Source organism: Urocampus carinirostris, chromosome 10 (genome assembly GCF_059441175.1).
Source record: "Urocampus carinirostris isolate Australia breed hairy pipefish chromosome 10, RoL_Ucar_1.0, whole genome shotgun sequence".
In the NCBI taxonomy this organism is placed as follows: Eukaryota; Metazoa; Chordata; class Actinopteri; order Syngnathiformes; family Syngnathidae; genus Urocampus; species Urocampus carinirostris.
Window position 1 is genome coordinate 18,401,908 of NC_142358.1, and position 21,426 is coordinate 18,423,333.

Here is a 21,426-nt window from a genome sequence, read left to right on the forward strand (position 1 = left end):
AATTACCCGATATACTCACATTGAAGCCGACCCCCTAAAACGTCATAAAAACAGTCGCATAATAAAAGAAAAACAGAAGGAAACCTGTACACCAACCTGGGAAAATGGTGAAACCTTGAATTTCCTTGGCTTTTGTAATCATGAAAGCTTGCAAACTAACACTTTAAGACACTCCATATCCATTTTGTCTTTTGTCTTCAAACCAAGATCTCCATTTCTAGGTACTGTCCTAGACAAGTGGGGGGTTTCTTCAGGCATGGTGTATTGCAAGATTTTAGAAAAAACAAAATACAGCACTCTTTTACTGTATATATATGTAGCTGTTTTAACTGTAGAGGAATTTAAAGCTTGAACTCAAAGGCATTTTCTAGACTTTAGCCAGCCAAAAGCTAAAAACGTTAAAGCTGGTTTTACTTAGATTTTATTTCTAACAGCAATCGCAACAGGTCTACAAATTCATTCGAACAACACGTTTTCCGAGCGCAACGTGGAGGGCCTGCAGTTGCGCTCGGACCACCATAACATTTGCCAAATATTTCCTTTGAATATGTATATTTGGCCAAGTCTTAAAACAAATTACAATTAATTTCACACGCATCCAACAAAGGGACCTAAACCTTAGACTGCACAAACTCAATAATTACACCCCCCCTTCAGCACCCCAATTTCCCTGTCCTTTAGACAGGCGGTAAACACAAACTAAGTGCATAATAGCGCGTTTAGGCGGCATAGCAGTCAGACAAAAGCTAGAGCAGGATGAACGAACGTCGGTGCTAATTGGGCCCAGGCTGTATAATTACATGTAACCCGTGACAGAATTTTGGGGCTTGAATAGTGTTTTACTTCATTAGCGCTGTCATTACAAGAGCTCATTAACTTCTCTAGGTTTTTGAGAGGAGCCTGGCTGTTAATAGGTGTTTTGCGCTCTCGTTTGTTGTCGGATCATTTATGGACGCCTCTTTTCCCCCCCTTCCCGTTTTTTATCTTTCTGGAGCAGTCTCACGGAGCTTCCCGACACTCCTCTGGATCTGCTGCAGTTGCCGGAGAGCGTCCGAGCCGAGCGACTTCGAGTCAGCTCTCCGCCCTCAAACACTTCACCGCAGGCCCGAGGTAGGACTCTTAGAAGCCTCTTAAGACCTTGCGTGTGGGATTTTTAACTCAGAAATTGAGTTTTTTTGTGGGGTATGAGTCAAATGATGATAATTTGTACAGCCCCTTATCACAAAGGAGTCCCAAAGCGCTGTACAAACCTAAAAAATAAAAACCCTAGACTTTCTGCAATATGTCTAAACTCTGCCGTGATCCAGTGCAGGGGTGGCGAACATGTTTGACACAAAGAGCCGAAATGTTTAACTGTGAGAGTCAAACAGCCACACCACGCACTGACCTGCCATGACAGACAGACACACACAAACACACACAATTAAAAACATATTATTTCCCATAACACACACAACATAACACCATTTCCGTTTCGCTTTGCATTTGGACATTTTGACCACGAGGGTAACAGTCGATAGATAGATAGATGGATGGATAGATGGATGGAATGATGGATGGATGGATGGATGGATGGATGGATGGATGGATGGATGGATGGATGGATGGATGGATGGATGGATGGATGGATGGATGGATGGATGGATGGATGGATGGATGGATGGATGGATGGATGGATGGATGGATGGATGGATGGATGGATGGATGGATGGATGGATAGATAGATACGTTATTCAACCCCGTAGGGAGATTCACACTTCCAGCAGTATCCTTGTGTTAGAAATAAAATAATAATAAAATAAAATAAATATACCCAGTATAACGTATGCATGCTAATGAAATGTTTACTTAATTTCCCGGCATTAGACGTAACCTACGCAGATGATTGTCAGTCAGTTTTGTGTCCAGAGCAGCATAAAAACTACAAATCTGCCAAATTAATTTCAAAATATTTTTTATTATTTGTTATTATCCCTGATGGATTCAAGTGTTTTTAGAGGGGAAAAAAATAAACATAAAACGAGGCAAAGAGCAGGGTTGGGTAGGGTTACTTTAACTGGATTACTTTCAATTACTTTTGGATTACTCCAATACCAAATATGCTAATAAAAGATAAAATAAACTAAATATGAATAAAATTATGACTCGCAGCACGTGGTAAGCTTTCTCTCCTGGCTTTGATTTCCGGCAAAACTAACATAAAATGCGACAGAAACAAAATTAAAACAAATCCAAACAGCTTGCCAACATCATTTTTGCCGTTCCATGTATTCCGTTACTCCCCAAGCTTGTACAAAATTTAGTAATTTTATTCATATTTAGTTTCTTTTGTCTTTTATTAGCATATTTGGTATTGGAGTAATCCAAAAGTAATTGAAAGTAATCCAATTAAAGTAACCCTACCCAACCCTGGCAAAGAGCCACGGTATATAGAAAATATGATGAGGCAAAGAGCCGCAAGTCATTAACAAACATGTCCAAAACCTGACATCAAGTTACATTTTACAGTTTCCAGCAATGCAAAATTATTTTTCACTTTTGCATGAATTGACTAATGTACGATTGCAAAGGTTGTGTGGCCTACAAACGGCGTTTGTTTTTATAATTCTTTCACAAGATATCCATTTCTTTTTTTTCCTGATATCTTTTGTCGCATAATACTAACGTTTCTGAGGGCTTATTTAGTCGGTTGCACGATACAGAACTGTATTTGATCACATTTTGTAGTGGAAGTACAATGTCGGCAACAAGATTGACTTGGTATAATTGGAAATTATTTGAATGCAAGACAAACTATATTTTATTTTTACCTGTTTTTTTCTCATTTTTTTTAATTCCTTTTTAAAAAAAACTCATTGTGTTTATTTTTTCCTAACTGTTGCTTTTTTCTTGCTTTTTTGTTCTCTATTACCTTTTTTCCTTTGTTTCTTTCTTTTCTTTTTTTCTGGCTTTTTTTCTGAATTGTTCCTTCTTTGTTAACTTCCTTTTGTTTCTTTTTTCTCAGCTTTTCACTACTTTTTCATTTTGGTATTTTTTTCTTTTTTGTTCTATTCCCCCTTCCTTTAAGTCATTTTGTGCACAGTTTTACATAATTTTGGTCGTGTAGGGATTAAAGAAGCAAAAACAACCTGAAGAGCCGTTTAGGACCCGAAAGCGCGGGTCAGGGGAACCTTTGTATTTTTACCTTCATGCACTGTAACTTTGACTTAATTCGCTTCTTAATTAGCAATTTCGAGCACTGATTTTTGTGAGCTGGCAAGATTTTCTTGTGTGCGGAAAAGCTCTGGGTAGTGCACAATTGCAATTCACACACGCAGCTTATAGGGAACATTGACTGTGACTAAATAAGGTTTTTTTTCCATGTTCCCCCACTTCCCCCATCTTTAGGTTCTCAGCCAGCGAAAAGCTCAGCAGGGAAGAGCGACCCCGACACGAAAACCAGGGACAAGTACGCCGTTGCCCCGGCCGGCCAAACCGAGAACAGGAGGAAGCGCCCGCTGCGAACCGAACCCGAGAGCGCCCCTCCCGAGAGCCGACGCCGTCTGGAGGAGATGCGCCACGCTGAGGAGAGTGTGTCGGCCTCCTCGGACCCGGCAAGCGAAAGCGAGGAGGAGGAGGACGACGAGGACGAAGAGCACGAGTGGGAGCAGGGGGGCGACAAACTCAAACGAGAGGATGGCGCGGGGAAGCCGGGCAGGGGATCGGACGCCCCTACGAGAGGCGGGCGGGGAGTGCATAACGGGCGGGCTGTCATCCAGGTCACCCCATCCGCTAGTATCAAGACTGAACACGAGGCCCTGGCCACCGGGGGGCGCTGGGGGTCACATAGCAGTCAACCCCAACCCTCCCATGCGCACACCCCCTCCAGCAGCCTCAATGGAGATAGCCCTAACACCTCCGTACCCGACTCCTCTTCCGGTAGTGATGCCCCCCCTAAGGGTCTTTTCACCCCTCCCTCACCGGCCTTGTCCCCCGTCATGCCTGTGTCTTCCCCATTATCCCGCGAGGAGCGGGTGCCGCCACTCAGTCGGTGCGGCGGCGGAGCGGGAGGCGGTCCCGATTTGGAGCTCCTCCAGAGACTGGCCGCAGGAGGAGCGGCAGGCCGGGTTCTTTTCCACCCCCTCGCTCTAGGACCCCAAGGACCCCAGAGCTTGTATGCACCCAGCACCATCCGCTACGCTCCTCCGGAGCTGCCCCCGTCCCACCACCACGCCGTCGGACACGTGGAGGGCCTGCAGTTGCGCTCGGACCACCACAAGGGGCCGCCACCGGCCTTCTTCCCCCACCTGCAGCGGCTGGCCGGCTTGCCCCCTTTCAGCGGCTTCTCCCCGTCCGACAGCCCCTTCTCCTCCGGTTTGCCCTTCTGTATGAACGGACTGCGGGGGGCCGCCGGATCCGAAGAGGATTGAATTGAGGTAAGATCGGGCTTAAAACGTCCAGCCTGATCCGACCCTGGCCCCCGGTTATTCAAGCCCCATCCGGCCCGAGCCCGACCGACTAGTTGACTTGGTTTGCAGGACTGAGGGAGGAGAGGCGACTTAGGATAACAAATTCAAGCCTGTCTTTAAGTTAAACAAGACTGTATAAATATTTATCGTATTTTACAGACTATAAGGCGCACAAAAAAAACCAAACTTGGCAGGAAATCTTAATTTGCGGTTTATAATTTGGCACGCTTTAGATGTGGATAAAATTAGATATGCATCACCATATATGTGCAATTATTGATCAGTCATTACATGTTATCACTGAACACAATTAACAAAGAGGAAATGGGAATCGAACTGGATAACATCTGTAAAAAAAACCCGAATCTTGACCACAAGGCAACTCATTTTTGGCACAACACCAAATCCTATCTACTATGCCACTAGGGAAACAGATGACATCAGAAAAGGCTATAGGTCTCTTCTTATTATTAATCTATTTTTAGTCACCGTACCTGATATGTCCAAGAAATACTAACGTTTTGAATTCATGCAAATGAATGATTTCCCACAATGCCTTTCTCTTCATTCAATGAGAAATCTCATGTGCTTCTTAGAAACTTTGTGAGTAAGCAATACAAGACTGTATTTCAGTGGTCCCCAACTTTATCTTTACAACAGATTGGTTTATTACCTGACAATATTTAGCGGGACAGCCCAATAATAAAAGCAATAATTTGGTACTGTGACTAAAAATAGTGTGATGAGAAAAATGTGTCATCTTTATGTCTAATGGATAGAATTTGGCAGGCTACCCACAGCAATCTGGGTTCAATTCCTGCTGCATTCAATATCGTGCCATAGTGATTAGTGATATATATTTTATTTTTCTTCATTTTTGTGCAACCCTACCGATAACTGTAGTATTGATTCCATGCGCCTTATAGTCCAGTGCGCCTTATGTATGAAAGAATATCACCCCAAAACATTTTTCTTAAAGTGGGGAAAATATGGTAAATCATTTATACTTCTGTGTATGCAAAGGTTACATTAACCAACCATTTTGAATATTTTTTTAAGAGATGGCGGGAAAATTTAAGGCTGCGGTCATTTTGACGGGTTGAAAAATTGAGCCATAAACCACAGCAGCACTGCCTCATTAGGAATCGTGCGCAGCACTCTCTTACTCTCTCTTTTTTTCTTTCTTACTCTCTCTTTTTTGTTTTCTCCTTTTTTTTCTCTATATCTCACTTTGTCTCTCTCTGTCTTTTTATTTATCTTTCCCTTTCTTTTTCTTTTTTATTTCTCTCCGTTTCTTCTCTCTTCCCCCCCTCTCTCTCTCTTGGCCTCTCTCTCTCTCTCTCTCTCTCTCTCTCTCTTGGTCTCTCTTGAGCTCTCTCCCTCTCTCAGTCTCTTTCTTTCTTTCTGCCTATCTTTCTTGTCTTTTATTTTTCCTCTCACTATTTCTCTATGTTTTTCGTTTTTCTCTTTGTCCTCCTTCCTCTTTTCTTTATATTTTCTGTTTTCTTATCTTGTGCTTTCTCTCTCTCTCTCCCTCTTTATCTCTTTTCTTTATCTCTTAATTCTTTTTATCTATTTTTATCTCTGTCTGTCTGTATTGCATCTGCCTTTTATTTCTTTTTGTCTCTTGCTGTGTTTTTTGTCTTTCTCTCTTTGTCTCCCTTGCTCTCTTTTTTTCTGTCATTCTCTCTTTGTCCGTCTTTCTTCTCTTTATTGATATTTCTTACTCTTTATTTCTCTGTCGTTTTGTCTTTCTTTCTTGATTTCTATCTTTCTTCGTCCCTATATTTTTCTCTTTCTCGAATCATTATTTTTCTCTCGCTTTCTTTTTTGTCTTTCTCTCTTCTCCCCTGTCTCCGATCTTTCTGTTTTTCTTCTCTCTTTCTTTTTGTTTCTTTATTTCTACTTTTTCTTGTTCTCTTTCTTTTTCTGTCTCTTGATATTTATTTTCCTCTTTCTCTTTGTCCCACCTCTCTCTTATTTTTGTCCCTGCTTTCTGTTTAATCTACTAGTCTGGCCCCCATGAGAATTAGATAAGCTAAAATGTTTGACACCCCTGAAAGAGAAAGAAGGACAATGACGGGCGGATAATAAAAACTCGGGTCTGGCTTGGACTCAGGCTTAAGATCTTACCTCTAGGACTGAAGAAGACGTCAAAGTGTCAGGATGTCTGGTCTCGGAGGACGTCGCTAATTGGACTCGAACAGGCGTCGCGTTAAAAACGTGACAAGGAGTCGCTTGGGGAACATTGATTTCGCCGACGAACACGTTGACGCTCTCAAAAACAAAAAAAAGGGATGACTTTTGATGGGAACTCCCCCAAGACTTTCCCGACTAAATAATGAAGAGTTTTCCGCCGGACCACTCCAGTGTTTCTTCCACTCCGAGAAGCCATATTGTATATAGAGACAGCAACCATGAAGATCCTCAACTCACCCGCATCAGACGCAGCACTCAACTCAATTAACACCATTACCATTCGCCAGTAGAAAGGAAAAAAAAGAAAACACTTGTAGATTGAATTTTTATTATTGCAGTATTATAAGATTAATCTCTTTTTTGGGGTGACACTTTGATTCTTGGGGTACTCTCGAGATTTTTGTATTGAAATTTAAAATCCGAAAAAGAATAATAATAATAATAGTTGTACTAATTCAAAGCACATTGTTGGGGAAAGAAAAAAATACATGCCCAGACATTCCATATGGAGGAAATGCAATTGAAACAATATTTTTGGGGATGATTATTGATATTTTCTGCATCGTTTTGTTTGTGTATGAAAGCCATAGTTTTGTTTATATGTGTTTGTCACAAGGCACTCTAAAATGTTGGGTCAAATATACCCAATTTGGGTCGAAAATGGATTTAAGATGCTCTAAAAAGTAGGGTAAAAAAGTCACAAAACGACTCCAAGAAACGTAAGTGTCGTTCAAAAAGCATAAAATTTGGGTCGGAATGACCCAAGTACTGGTCAGTCTTTTTGACCCAACTTGAGTTATAGTAGCCCTGCTGCGTCTGCAGTGAGCCAATGAAATAAATACTTTTAATCTGGTAAATATAATTCAATTATGGATTCAAATTATCTGATTGTCATGACTACTTCCAAAAAACTTCCATGATTGGGTCAATTCGACCCAAATAGTGTACTACTTTTAACCCAAATTCAACCCAGGTTGTTTTTTGTAACTTATGCAAATTAAAACATCCTTTCGATGAAAGTGTTCTAAAAATAGTTGGGTCAAACATTCACCAATTATACTCTGGCCCAACATTTTGGGTTCATAGTTTGTACTAAACATGGGGTAAAGTTGACCAATGAGTTGCCAGGACCTTAATTGGAATACATAGTTCCAATTTATTTCAGATAGTTAATGAAATTAAAAAAAAAAAAAAAAAAGATTGTTTTAAAATACTATTGGGTCAAAAATGAATTATGGCTTTAAGGGGAACTTCCTAGGTGTGCTCTTTTGCATAGAAAAACCCTCGAAAAAACAAAGTACAAAAATAGTTCTGAAAGAGAGTCAAAATGACCCAGGTCTCATCAATCCCTTTTAAACTATAATTGGGTTATTTTAACCCCAACTCTTTGAGAGCATCTACCTATAAATGATCTTTTGTAGTCACTCACCAAGCAGTTGGGTCAAATTTAGGGTTTGAAACAAAATAGCATTTGTTAGTTAAACCCAACATTTTGAGAGGGTTATCTGTAAAACAATCCAGTTAATTTGTCATTCGAAGCAAACACGTTGCGTGGGTTGTTTGTACAATAACCCAATTTTGAAGTACCAATATAATTTGATGTTGAAAATAAACATTTCGCAATATAATTTAATATTCAAACCAAATATTTTGGAATGCTTGGTTGGAAAGCAACCCATTTTTGGGGGGGTGCGGGGTTAATTAAATACCAAAAGAATATCTGGTGGTTATTTTCAAACAAAATTCATGTTTTCTGTAGTTTACGCTGAATTGAAAGTTACATCAAGTTAACCAAGTTAGTAGATCAGTCCAATCTCGACCTAAATTGGGTTATTTCTTACCCAATGTTTTCTGAGTGCACACATTTTTTTCAATGCACTTAACGCAATTCCTAACTGTAAGCACTTGCCGCAGCTCTGCTCGGTCCTGTTAAAACAGGAAAAAAACGCGAGAGCGCTTGCAATACCGCAGCCGCTCGCTAGCTGGCTCGCTAGCTTGTGCGGCCCAGGGAATAAATAGTCATTGATGAGGTAACGGAGCAGAAAAACGGGTCATAAAATGACAGCCATTACCGTCGCTGTGGGGTCAGGAGACACTTGCAGTGTCAGTTCACTGGGGAATTAAACCCCATCTGTCACTTTTACACCCAATGGGTTTTACTCCTTGGGAAAAGACAGCAACTCAACTTGCAAGTTTGGGAGAAACGATCCTTGCAGATGTGGAAATAAATGTAAAAATAGATACAAATTTATGTGATATAAATAAGAAAACACATGAACAAATCACGTGATACCTAAACATATGACACAGATGCAATTTATTTATATTTATTCATGCATTTTGTCAAATTTGTTGGGTATTATTTTGTGTACTTTTTGCAACAAAATTATTTTTTTTTCTAAGAACTCAGTGTTTCTAATCCAAGAGCATTAATTATAGCATAAACCTATAAATCTTCTTAAGACGTTGACCGTTCCCATGTATTTTCAACTCTCAACTGACTCAAGTAATCAGGAAACCAGCAGAGGTAAACAATTTGTTATTCATAAAAGGGGGGAGGGGCTTAAACTGGCTGACCTTTTCACCTATTGGTTGAACAGTCCCGCCCTAATTGGCTGCCTGCTAGCTGGCGGAGGAAAGGTTTTGCAGTTGATGGGTGCACTCCTTGATCAACCAATCTGTGAAAAACTTAGACAGATTGACCCGCTCCTTCATTTAAATAACATAATACAGGAGAAAAATTAAAAAATATGACTAAGTACAGTATATGACTAAAAACACAACTAAAAACAACAAAGTTAAATACAACGTATACACAAAACAAACAACGAAATACAGGATACACGACACGACTACAAGCACTACAAAATAAGTAACAAAATACACAACAATATACTGTTCGTGCCAAACTCCAATGACAAAATTCACGACAAGATTATATATATATATACATATATATATATATATATATATATATATATATATATATATATATACTTTTTTTTTCCCCAAGTGAAAGGTGGCTAGAGTCAAGAACACATTCCTGACTCTTTCTGGGAGATTGATACAGAAGAGGGGGTTCCCAGCCCCCTCGCTCAACCCAACTGATGTGTTGGGAGTCATTAGGTGACAACAAAATACACGAAAACATAACAACATACATAACAAAATACGAGACAAAATAACACGTTAATTACATATCATACACGAAAAACTAATGACAAATTACACAAGAATAATAAATGATTAAATACACGACAAAATACTATAATGTATCTATATGTGAGTCAAGTGCATTTATAATAATATTTAGGTATTACGTGATTTATTCATGTGTTTATTCATTTATATTGCATGTATTTCTAGGTATCGATTTATGTATAACTATATCTTAATGAGGTGGGATTGGTCCTCCTAGCAAGTCATGCAAAATGCTAAATAAGGTTACCCAGAGCGGCTATTAAACTGTGAAAAATGGGACGAGATTTTACTTCTTGAAATCTAGTTTGAATACTAGTATAAAATAAAAAAAAACTTTGAATTCTAGAGCACTTTGTACACCCGCAAATAAGTACGCTGGATCGATCTGCCGTGTCAGGAAAACGTCACTTTTGGACATCTCTGTATTTGTTTTGCTTCCTTCTTGTGCCGTCTGTAAAATCTACAACGTTTGACATTCTGCGCTGAAGGTCATTTTTCGACTCGGATTCAACTGATTTCGGCTATCACTGTGAATGGAACGTGATCCTCGCATCTTTGTGAATATTTCAGCTGCTTTGTCAAAATGTACAATGTAAAGAAAAAGGGAAATAAGACAAGCGGTCATAACGATGACAATAACAATAAAATATTACAGTCGATATTATATGTTTTGGGTGATTTTCTCTGAAAGGCTTAGCCAAAGTCATCAGAACTCAGTTTTATTCTTTGTCTCTTCTGCAAGCATTCGTCACCTTTTCATGTCGGTTATTCTAGCCATTACGGTTTTAGGTGTTTCTGGTGTGAATTTGCACTCATGGAACATTAGCCTTTCCGTCTTGGTGTGTTAGGGGAAGAGGATGCTGCTGCTGTTAAAAAGCTAGATGCAGTAATAAACTTTGTTTCTACATAAAACATGGCACACAGAGTACTAAGACGCTGAATTTCTCCTCATGGAGATATTCTCACTATCGTTTAAATTTACAACAAGAAATTAAAACACTGTTTTATGCGGTCAGTTTGGTTAGTGGCTTAGTTTTGGAGCTAGGGTTAAGGTTATGTTTTTGGTCTAAACTAGGGTTATGTCTAGAACTGGGATTATTTTTTCTTTGGAGTAAGAGTTTGGCTTTGGAGCACTCACCATCACTGGTAGCTCAACTGGTAAAATGCCAGTATTACACTCACAGGGTTTCTTGGTTTGATTCCTAGCCCAGGATATACAAATTTTAGGGTTACAGCCCTCATCTTGGAGCTATTGTTAGTGGGTTATAGTGTTGGCGTTTTTTGCTTCATGGTTTGGGTTGCAGTTCGGGTTACGGTTTGAGTTTTGGTTCGGAGCAGCCACAGTGTTGCCAACTCAACTGGTAAGAGACCTATATTAAACTCACATGGTTTTTGGTTCAATCCCTAGTCAAGGCAGTGCAAATTCTCGGGATAGGGTTTTAGTTGGAACTAGATTTAGGGTAGGGGTTAGGTTTGTGTTGGGGGTAAGGGTTTTGGTTGGAGTTATGGTTAGTGTTTTGATTAAATAAGAACATCACGGGTATTTCAACTGGTAAGATGGCTGTCTTACACACAGCCTTGTTTAAGGGTAATTGTTTCAGCAGTGGTAGGGTTAGTGTTATTTACCATTGGAAATAGCTCTGAGATGTCTGTAGTACACTTCCAGAGTCCTGGGTTTGATGCCCAGCCAAGGCGGTACAAATTCTAGGATTAGGGTTTTGGTTGGAGCTAGGCTTATGGTTTTGGTTGAAATTTAGATTACGGTTTTGGTCTGAACTTGGGTTAGGGTTCAGCCTGTGACTGTAATACAGGCATCTTCTCATTTGAGCTAGCAGTAGTTTTTCATATTATCCTAAACTCTAAGCCTAACGCTATCTCCGACCACAACCACACCATTAGAACCCACAACCCTGTGTGTGGATGACAGGTATCTTACCATTTAAGATACCAGTAATGTCCCTGTTGGTCAAAACCCTAACCAAACTCCAACCAAAACCCAAACCCTGTTTGCCAACACAACCCTTCTCTCTCTTTGACAAGGGAACAGATACATTTGACGTATAGATGACACTGCCAAATACTTTTTGCGTCACTTTTTAGAATCTCAAAAAAGGAGCAATATACAGTACATATTCATGAAAGCTGTTTTGACTATTTGACTAGCATTTTTAATTGGCAAAGCAAAAAAACAACCTGAAAGCAAAACAATGACAAGAATTATATTAAAATGACTCTTGCAATTGTGTAGTCAACAGAGGCTAATTAAACCACAATATGGACTACATGTAAACTTTTAATTCAGGATAATTAAAATAACCACAAAAATCCATGGAAATGCTAGAAAACCTATTAATTGTTCACAAGAATGACAGTAGAGGTCCCAGATGTATCTCCGGGGATAATCTTAGCCTGGTAGTTAGGCTGGTCACAGGAGCAGGCTAGCCGTAGAGAACAAATCGCCGCATTAACTGAGCCGATCTGAATTTACCCTGCTTTCATGCAACTGACTTGAAGCTGGAACAAACATATCCAGGATTAATCCCTTCTCTTGGTTCGTGTGCAATACCCTCAAGGTGTATGTATGTGTGTGTGTGTGTGTGTGTGTGTGGTTCCTCCACATTGTTTTCACCTTCTTAACACCTGATCCATTTTCACGTCTGTACGTTTTCACGACGATCCGCGGAAGAAAGGATAGTTTTTCATGTATGTACATGTCGTGGCTGCAGATTCTTCATTTATTTACATGCTGCAGCATAAGGGACTCCTATCCAGGACATGGGACCCCCAACATTCTGCAATAAGCGCTACTACTCTGCAAAAAACTAATGATACCCCTCTCAAAACATTTTCCCCTCGGATTTACACAATTCACACAGGAACCCATTTTGACCTATCGTCCTCAAGGTTTTCTGTGAGTAAAACCTAAAAATGGTCTAAGTAACAAAAGAACAGTTTCACATACAGTCCAAACGCTACCCCAAACCCCCAAAAGATGAAAAAATATGAGTTTATTTGAGCCTGTGTAAGAAAACACATACTTGATGAATGAGCTGCTATCATGACTTTCAACCAGCTGATGGCGACAGAGCGTAAGTTTTCAATTGCGGCGATTTTTTACCACTATGAACTGCTAAATCACACACTGTCTCTTTATGGAAAATAATATGATCAAAAAATGATATTAGCTTAGATAGGCAATATTCACATTTGAATTTCTGATTATTATTCATGTGACACGGAACAAAGGTGGAAGCCTGCACAATATTGTGCTGCCCATCAACTCTAAGTGACTATTTACCAAGGTAATACAAATTCAAATAAAGCACGCCGAGAGCAAGAATCACTCGGGACCTAACATGAAAGGCGGCTTCTACGGCGCAAATATTAAACGCAAGTTTCTCGGCTGTTCCTGAGAGGAAACATCAAGCAGAACAAGCCAACCTCAGCTCCATTTCCAGAGAAAAAAATTCAACCTTGACACAAAGCCACACGGAGGGACGTGATGACTAAATGGGTTTGAAAATGAAGACAAAAGCGCAATCCGTGTACGAGAGCGAAAATGCGGGCGAGACGTGTGAAGCTGCCCCAGGGACGGGGCTCTGACATTGAAGACGGTTTAAAACCTGTTTTACATTCAAGTGGCGGGCCCAAGTTCATTAGAGTGTGGATCATTCCTCCTCAAGACCAAAGGAAGCGCATACTAAACAAGAGCCGTTGTTGGGGAGAAAATGGCGCTCTACGTGACCCAACCTATGTATGGCGTGCACGCGATTTTTTGTTTTCTCTTTTTGTCACTCTAGAAAAGTATGGATGAAATTTCTAGTACAGATCCTTTCACCATCATTGTTTACAAACATCTGACTTGCCGAATACTCCATTGTACTTCTGAATATGAGCTTTGACCACATGGGAGCAGTACAATACAATTGTTGCTTTTTTTTTATATATAAATAACAAAATACACAACCAAGAGAAAGAGAAATGGGGAGAGGAGAGAGAGAGAGAGAGAGAGAGAGAGAGAGAGAGAGAGAGAGAGAGAGAGAGAGAGAGAGAGAGAGAGAGAGAGAGAGAGAGAGAGAGAGAGAGAGAGAGAGAGAGAGAGAGAGAGAGAGGGGAGAGAGACAAAAAAACAGAGAGGAAAGTGAGAAATAATGAGAGATAAAATATGAGGAAGGACAGCATGGCACCGCAGTGGTTAGCGCGTGTGCGGCACAGTTCTGAGGTCCTGAGATCGAACGATACTGTGTGGAGTTTGCATGTTCTCCCCTTGCTTGTGTGCATTTCGTCCAGGCACTCCGGTTTCCTCCCACTTCCCAAAAACATGCATGTTAGGTTAGTTGGCCGGTCCAAATTGTCCCTAGTTGTGAATGAGTGAGTGAGTTGTGTTCCCTGCGACTGGCTGGAAACCAGTTCAGGGTGTCCCCTGCCCACTGCCCGAGGTTAGCTCCAGCACCCCCGCGACCCTACTGAGGATAAGCGGTGCAGATAATGGAAGGATGGATGGAAAATGTGAGGGAAAAGACAGCATTAAAGAGAGTGAAAAAAAGAAAAGACCTACAGAGAATGAGTGAGAAAGAAAGAGAAGAGAAAGAAAGAGGGGAAGATGAAGAGAGGGAGAAAGTTAAAGAGGGGAAAAAAGAAAGTCAAAAAGAGTGACAGTCAGAAAGAGGAAGAGAAGAGTCAGATAGCAAAAGAGGAAGAGACAAAGAGAAAGAAGAGAGACGAAAGCGAGAAAAAAGATTGAGACAAAGTCAGAGAAAAAGAGAGACTTAGAATGGGAGCGAGAAGTAGAGAGAGAGCGAATACACCTCCAGTTCTCTTGTGAGCGTCTTGTCCTGGCTTTGGTGACATCAAGTGGACATATTTAATAGTGCAGTTCTCTAGTGCTTCTTAGCGTTGTCTCGCGGGCCAGATTCAATCCCTCATCTTTGACACCACCAGTGTAGTGAATGGTGAAAAGGCGACGCTGGGAGGTCACAGACGGTCTACTCCTAATGCTGCTCCCATGATCCGTACCAGTGGCATTTCGCACCTGCCAGCACAAGAGACGGCGGCGGCGGCGGCGGTGGCGCCGTATCGTACGTGAACTCGGCTGCAAAAGGCGCTCTGGAGGTCGGAGACCGATGGCGATTGTCAGGGAGCGCGCGTCTCTCGCCCTTTAGACGGGCCACGGCGGACAGCCCTCGGAATGCCAAACGGACTTGCACACCCAAGTGAAGCTGCCGAGGAGGAGAAAGATGAGGGGGTGAAACCCTTATACGCTGGGTTTGTACGGGTGCTTGGAATCCGGGATATGCTTGAATCTAACGTGGTGTTTTCATGGTCGAGAAAGGGCCTCTTTTTAGTACAGTTTTTCATGGCCAAATTCTAGCACTTTTCAAGCACTTTTAAGGCCATTTTTTGGAAATTTTCCTGTACCTCCTGTTAGGAATTTAATATTAAGAATGTACCGTTTACCAAATTGTTCGAATTAGTTATCTGACTCCTTTAACCAAACACAACCTGCATTCTCCTAACAATGCGCACTTGATTCTTGATGGGAAAATATGGACAAGAGACTGGCATTTCCACACGGGGGCATATTTAATTTCTTAAATAATTTGGCTAAGTGAACTTCATCGAATATATCGCCGAATTAGCTGGATTAGTGTCGCTTGAGTCTCTGTCAAGCCTCCTCTCTCGTTTTTTGATTCCTTGTCCCGGCCCACGTTTTTTCCTGCAAGATGGTGTGCCGGCTCCTCCGATGGGCGTGCCAGGAGAGCCCCCTCGCCTCGATGTCTGAAATGGTCAAAACACCCTCGAGCGTTTCTACGTCACCATGGCCGTCTGCGTTGAGAAGTGCTGATTATCTTATCAGCTCCCCTACTTAAAACGATTCAACTTACGTTAAAAAAAAACTGGATGTCGAAAAATATCCGGACAATGCTGTAAGTTAGATTTTGTATTGTGTGCACCTTTTTCCGAGTACTGTAGTACAGTACTGTAGTGCTTCTTTCCGCCACAACCGGGATGTGGCGCTTTGAGAGGTCACCCAGTATCCACCCTGAAGAAATCCGCTTCCTCTTCCTAGTTCGTGTGTAAACATTCTATACTGTATCTCCAGCACTCTAAGAACTCTTGATTTTGCAACCCAACATCAGATTTAAAACCTTATTTTAGCCCTGTTTCAAAACCTTGCTTTGAAAGGAAAAAACATTTTAAAACCATAATTTGAAACCCTTACACTCATTTTAAATCTTTAGCCCTAATTAAAACCCTGCATTGAAAGTATTATAAATTCAAAACCTTACTTTGAAACCCTTACAATAATTTTAAAGCCATAGCCCTATTTCAAAACCTTACTTTAATAGGAAGATTTTAAAACCCTACAAACAAATCCTACCCATAATTGTAACAACTTTTGAACTTCTCACTATGGTTTGAATCGTAAATTGGAATAATATTCCAAAAGTGGATTCGCACATCTCATCTCATCTCATTAGCTGCTGGAGCCCATCCCAGCAATCATCGGGCAGTGGGCAGGGGACACCCTGAACTGGTTGCCAGCCAATCGCAGGGCACAGAGGGACAGACAACTCACTCGCTCATTCACACCTAGGGACAATTTGGACCGGCCAATCCACCTGAAATGCATGTCTTTGGAATGTGGGAGGAAAGCGGAGTGCCGGGAGGAAACCCACGCAAGCACAGGGAGAACATACAAACTCCGCACAGGAAGTCTGGTAGCTGGATTTGAACCCACACAGGTTCCCAAGACCTTAGAACTGTGCCGCACACGCGCTAACCACTGCGCCGCCGTGCTGGGATTCGCACATTCTAACAAATATTTTGTAAGCGAAAGGTGTTAATTTTAACTCTCTTTTAAAACCCTACCACTATTGTACCTTCTGAATCATGGGTCGGGAACCTATGACTCGCAAGCCATATATGGCTTTTTTAATAAGTACATATGGCTTGGTGATAAAACGCTAACCATGCATTCCAAATTTGACACTTTAATAAAAACCCACAGAACCAACTGTAATTACCCCAAATGCTAGCCAAGGACACAGAAAAATTTGATTGGGTGAGCGATAGGGGTGGGCAGAGCTAAGCACACAAAAGCACACTACCCTCTCTCACGCGCCCACTGCGCTGAAGGGAAATACATAAACTTTTCGTTTACAGTTTTTTGTGATTTCATCTAAAGAACTCTGCTTGCACCTTGTTTTGGAACCAATATTTGCAAAACAATTAAGGTCAGAATGAGCTTGACTTTAAGTAACTGTGGGATGGCGGCAGGTTTAAAGTGGTATATTTGTTGATATAGGACACAAACTCTGGCATTAGCATTATTTCATAAAAAGTATCAAACCATCCAATGTCACACAGAGAAATAAATGCGCTGAAAATTAGATTTTGTCTGTACAGCGGGTTTGGTGGTTTTGCTGAATCTGGTCTTTAAATATATGGTATGGCTCTCTAAAAAATGCCCTGCGACTGGCTGGCAACCAGTTCAGGGTGTCCCCTGCCCACTGCCCGAAGATAGCTGGGATGGGCTCCAGCAGCCCCGCGACCCTACTGAGGATAAGCGGTGCAGATAATGGGTGTATGGATGGCTCTCTAAAAAAAAAAAAAAAACCATCAAAATATTTTGCTATTATGGCTCAAAAAGGTTTCCAACGCCTGCCCAAAATATTGAGCCAAAGCCATTCATTAACCCCCCTATTTAGAACGCTAACCATACTTTCAAAATAATAAATAATAGAATAGTATAATAAAGTATGGAATTTTGGAACCCATATTTGAACATATTTAACTACATCATGTCCAAACCATCCACCACTATTATAAATTGTCGGCTATATCCTGGACAGCCCCCTTTACTCATTCTGTGGGTTATCACACACACACACACACAGCGGGGGGAGTTCACGTATTCATGCATATTTTAGATGATGGCCTCATTATAAAAATTACACATGTACCACATTCATGCCGACAGTTTATACATCTCAGCTGCCTCTCAAGACATTACATCTGAAATCATCTTCTTTTTACCTAAGATGGAGGTGAGGGGGGGGGGTGTAGTTTGGTATTAGTCAGCCACTGGAGCCAATGTAAACTTGCATTTTTGATTTCCTTGTCTAAAGACACCTCATGTTTGATACAAACTACAGGGAGTGCAGAATTATTAGGCAAATGAGTATTTTGACCACATCATCCTCTTTATGCATGTTGTCTTACTCCAAGGTGTATAGGCTCGAAAGCCTACTACCAATTAAGCATATCAGGTGATGTGCATCTCTGTAATGAGAAGGGGTGTGGTCTAATGACATCAACACCCTATATCAGGTGTGCATAATTATTAGGCAACTTCCTTTCCTTTGGCAAAATGGGTCAGAAGAGGGACTTGACAGGCTCTGAAAAGTCAAAAATAGTGAGATATCTTGCAGAGGGATGCAGCACTCTTAAAATTGCCAAGCTTCTGAAGCGTGATCATCGAACAATCAAGCGTTACATTCAAAATAGTCAACAGGGTCGCAAGAAGCGTGTAGAAAAACCAAGGCGCAAAATAACGCTCGTGAACTGAGAAAAGTCAAGCGTACAGCTGCCAAGATGCCACTTGCCACCAGTTTTGCCATATTTCAGAGCTGCAACATCACTGGAGTGCCCAAAAGCACAAGGTGTGCAATACTCAGAGACATGGCCAAGGTAAGAAAGGCTGAAAAACGACCACCACTGAACAAGACACACAAGCTGAAACGTCAAGACTGGGCCAAGAAAAATCTCAAGACGGATTTTTCTAAGGTTTTATGGACTGATGAAATGAGAGTGAGTCTTGATGGGCCAGATGGATGGGCCCGTGGCTGGATCGGTAAAGGGCAGAGAGCTCCAGTCCGCCTCAGACGCCAGCAAGGTGGAGGTGGGGTACTGGTATGGGCTGGTATCATCAAAGATGAGCTTGTGGGGCCTTTTCGGGTTGAGGATGGACTCAAGCTCAACTCCCAGTCCTACTGCCAGTTTCTGGAAGACACCTTCTTCAAGCAGTGGTACAGGAAGAAGTCCGCATCCTTCAAGAAAAACATGATTTTCATGCAGGACAACGCTCCATCACACGCATCCAAGTACTCCACAGCGTGGCTGGCAACAAAGGGTCTAAAAGAAGAAAAACTAATGACATGGCCTCCTTGTTCACCTGATCTGAACCCCATAGAGAACCTGTGGTCCCTCATCAAATGTGAGATTTACAAGGAGGGAAAACAGTACACCTCTCTGAACAGTGTCTGGGAGGCTGTGGTTGCTGCTGCACGCAATGTTGATCGTGAACAGATCAAAGCACTAACAGAATCCATGGATGGCAGGCTTTTGAGTGTCCTTGCAAAGAAAGGTGGCTATATTGGTCACTGATTTGTTTTTGTTTTGTTTTTGAATGTCAGAAATGTATATTTGTGAATGTTGAGCTGTTATATTGGTTTCCCTGATGAAAATAAATAATTGAAATGGGTATACATTTGTTTTTTGTTAAGTTGCCTAATAATTATGCACAGTAATAGTCACCTGTACACACAGATATCCTCCTAAAATAGCTAAAACTAAAAAACCCCACTCCAACTTCCAAAATATTCAGCTTTGATATTAATGAGACTTTTGGGTTCATTAAGAACATGGTTGTTGTTCAATAATAAAATTAATCCTCAAAAATACAACTTGCCTAATAATTCTGCACTCCCTGTATTTGTATATTTTTGTTTGTAACCTGAAATGTGGTAAAAGTGCACATAAAAGGGATGACACATCTGCAACACACTGTATTACTCGCGTGACCAGCCTTTTGGAAACCGAGGGCTACTTTTTTGTTATTCACTAGCGCGAAAGGCTACTAGTTTCTAAAATAGGTCGTTATTGGCGTGTTGTAATTATTGGAGCTCAGTCAACCCAAACATCATGCTAGTCCCTAGAAAATCACAATGACCCATCACTGGTGAGCTATTTTCAGAACCATTTTGTGGGCTTCTCGGGCGTTCTTAGGGGGAGTACCTGGTATACTAAGGCACCACATTGGTGACCCTTGAGCAGGGGTGTCAAACTCATTTTAACTCGGGGGCCACATGATAGAAGAGATATTCTCTCGGGGGCTGGACTAGTAAATTAGAGAGAAAGAAAAATAAATAAGAGAAAGGGAGGGAGAGAAAAAGAAGGTGGGACCAAAAAAGAGAGAAAAGGAGAATGAGAGAGAAGAGAGTGAGAGAACGTGGGAAACAAAAAAAAAATACAAAGAGAAATAGTGAGAGAGGGGGAAAGAAAACGAAATCCAAAGAGAAATAGAAAGAGAGAAAGAGAGGAGAGAAAGAGAGAAGGGGAAAGCAAGAGCGAGAGAGAAAAGGAAAAAAGGAAGAGGGGGCAAAAGAAGGAAAAAAGACACAGTTGGAGAAAGAGACAAAGAGAAACATAGAAAGAGAAAGAGACACAGAGTGTGAGAGACAGACACAAAAAGAGAGAAAGAAATACAAGTGCAGCTACTTTGTCAGATGCACCTGGCTTTGGCAACATCAAGTGGACATATTTCAACCTGCAGCTCATTATTCTATTGCGCTTCTCTATCCCTTAGCGGGCCTGATTCGGCCTGCAGGCCCCCTGTTTGACACTCCTGCCCTGGAGCTACATTACCCAATAGGTATCGTGTTAGGGTAGGCAATTTTAAGGCAATGTTTTATTCATTTCAAAAAGGATCATTCTAGATACGCAACATAAACAATGTGTATATTTCAGTTGAACAATAAAACTGTGCTTAAAGCTTTCAATTTGTTGATTAACTGTTCCCATTATGCCAAAATACTGCACCTTTTTTATCTTCAAGGAGATGTGTGTCAAATGTAGCATCATATTTACTACTGTAAATTCCACACTATAAGGTAGAACGGATTATAACATGCACCCTCCATATATTTATCATGCATAAGGCGCACCTGGCTATAAGGCGCATGAAATTAAAGCTAAAAACACAAAGAATTAAAACTACACTAAGAACTAATGTGTACAACATTTTGCATATTTAATACAAATAGACAATATGTGCAATGATTGATCAGACGATACATTTTTTAAAAAGCATGATGAAACAACACTATTTGATAATGAATCAGACTTTGTGTCAATTAGGATCTTTTAGGGATGGCACGGCGGCTAAAAGGTTAGGACGTCCACAGCACAGTTCTGAGGTCATGGGATCAAATCCAGCTACCAGCCTTCCTGTGCGGAGTTTGCATGTTCTCCCCGTGGTTGCGTGGGTTTACAACAGGCACTCCGGTTTCCTCCCAGATTCCAAAAACATGCATCTCAGGTTAATTGGCCGGTCCAAATTGTCCCTATGTGCGAATGTGCGAGTGAGTTGTTCCTCTCTGTGTCCCTTGTGATTTTCTGGCAACCAGTTCTCAGTGTCCCCTGCCCACTGTCCAAGGACTGCTGAGATGGACTTCAGCAGACCTCCGACCCTACTGAGAATAAGTGTTGCACATAATGGATGGATATATCTCTCAGGCCAAATATTGTTTTCTCCAATCCCTGACATTCCTTTCTGGCACCGTGAGTGAAGTTC

General features: G+C 41.2%; 1 protein-coding gene across 1 annotated transcript in view; it reads left to right on the forward strand.

Moving 5' to 3' along the window:
- The window catches only part of npas1 (neuronal PAS domain protein 1), a 101,053-nt gene extending 95,288 nt beyond the window's left edge, over positions 1–5,765 (forward strand). The window contains exons 11-12 of the mRNA XM_088345379.1: positions 998–1,110; positions 3,388–5,765. Of these exons, the coding sequence (XP_088201505.1) occupies positions 998–1,110; positions 3,388–4,409 (1,135 nt within the window). The 3' untranslated portion in view covers positions 4,410–5,765. The remainder of the gene's footprint in view (positions 1–997; positions 1,111–3,387) is intronic.
- Positions 5,766–21,426: the final 15,661 nt, after the last annotated feature.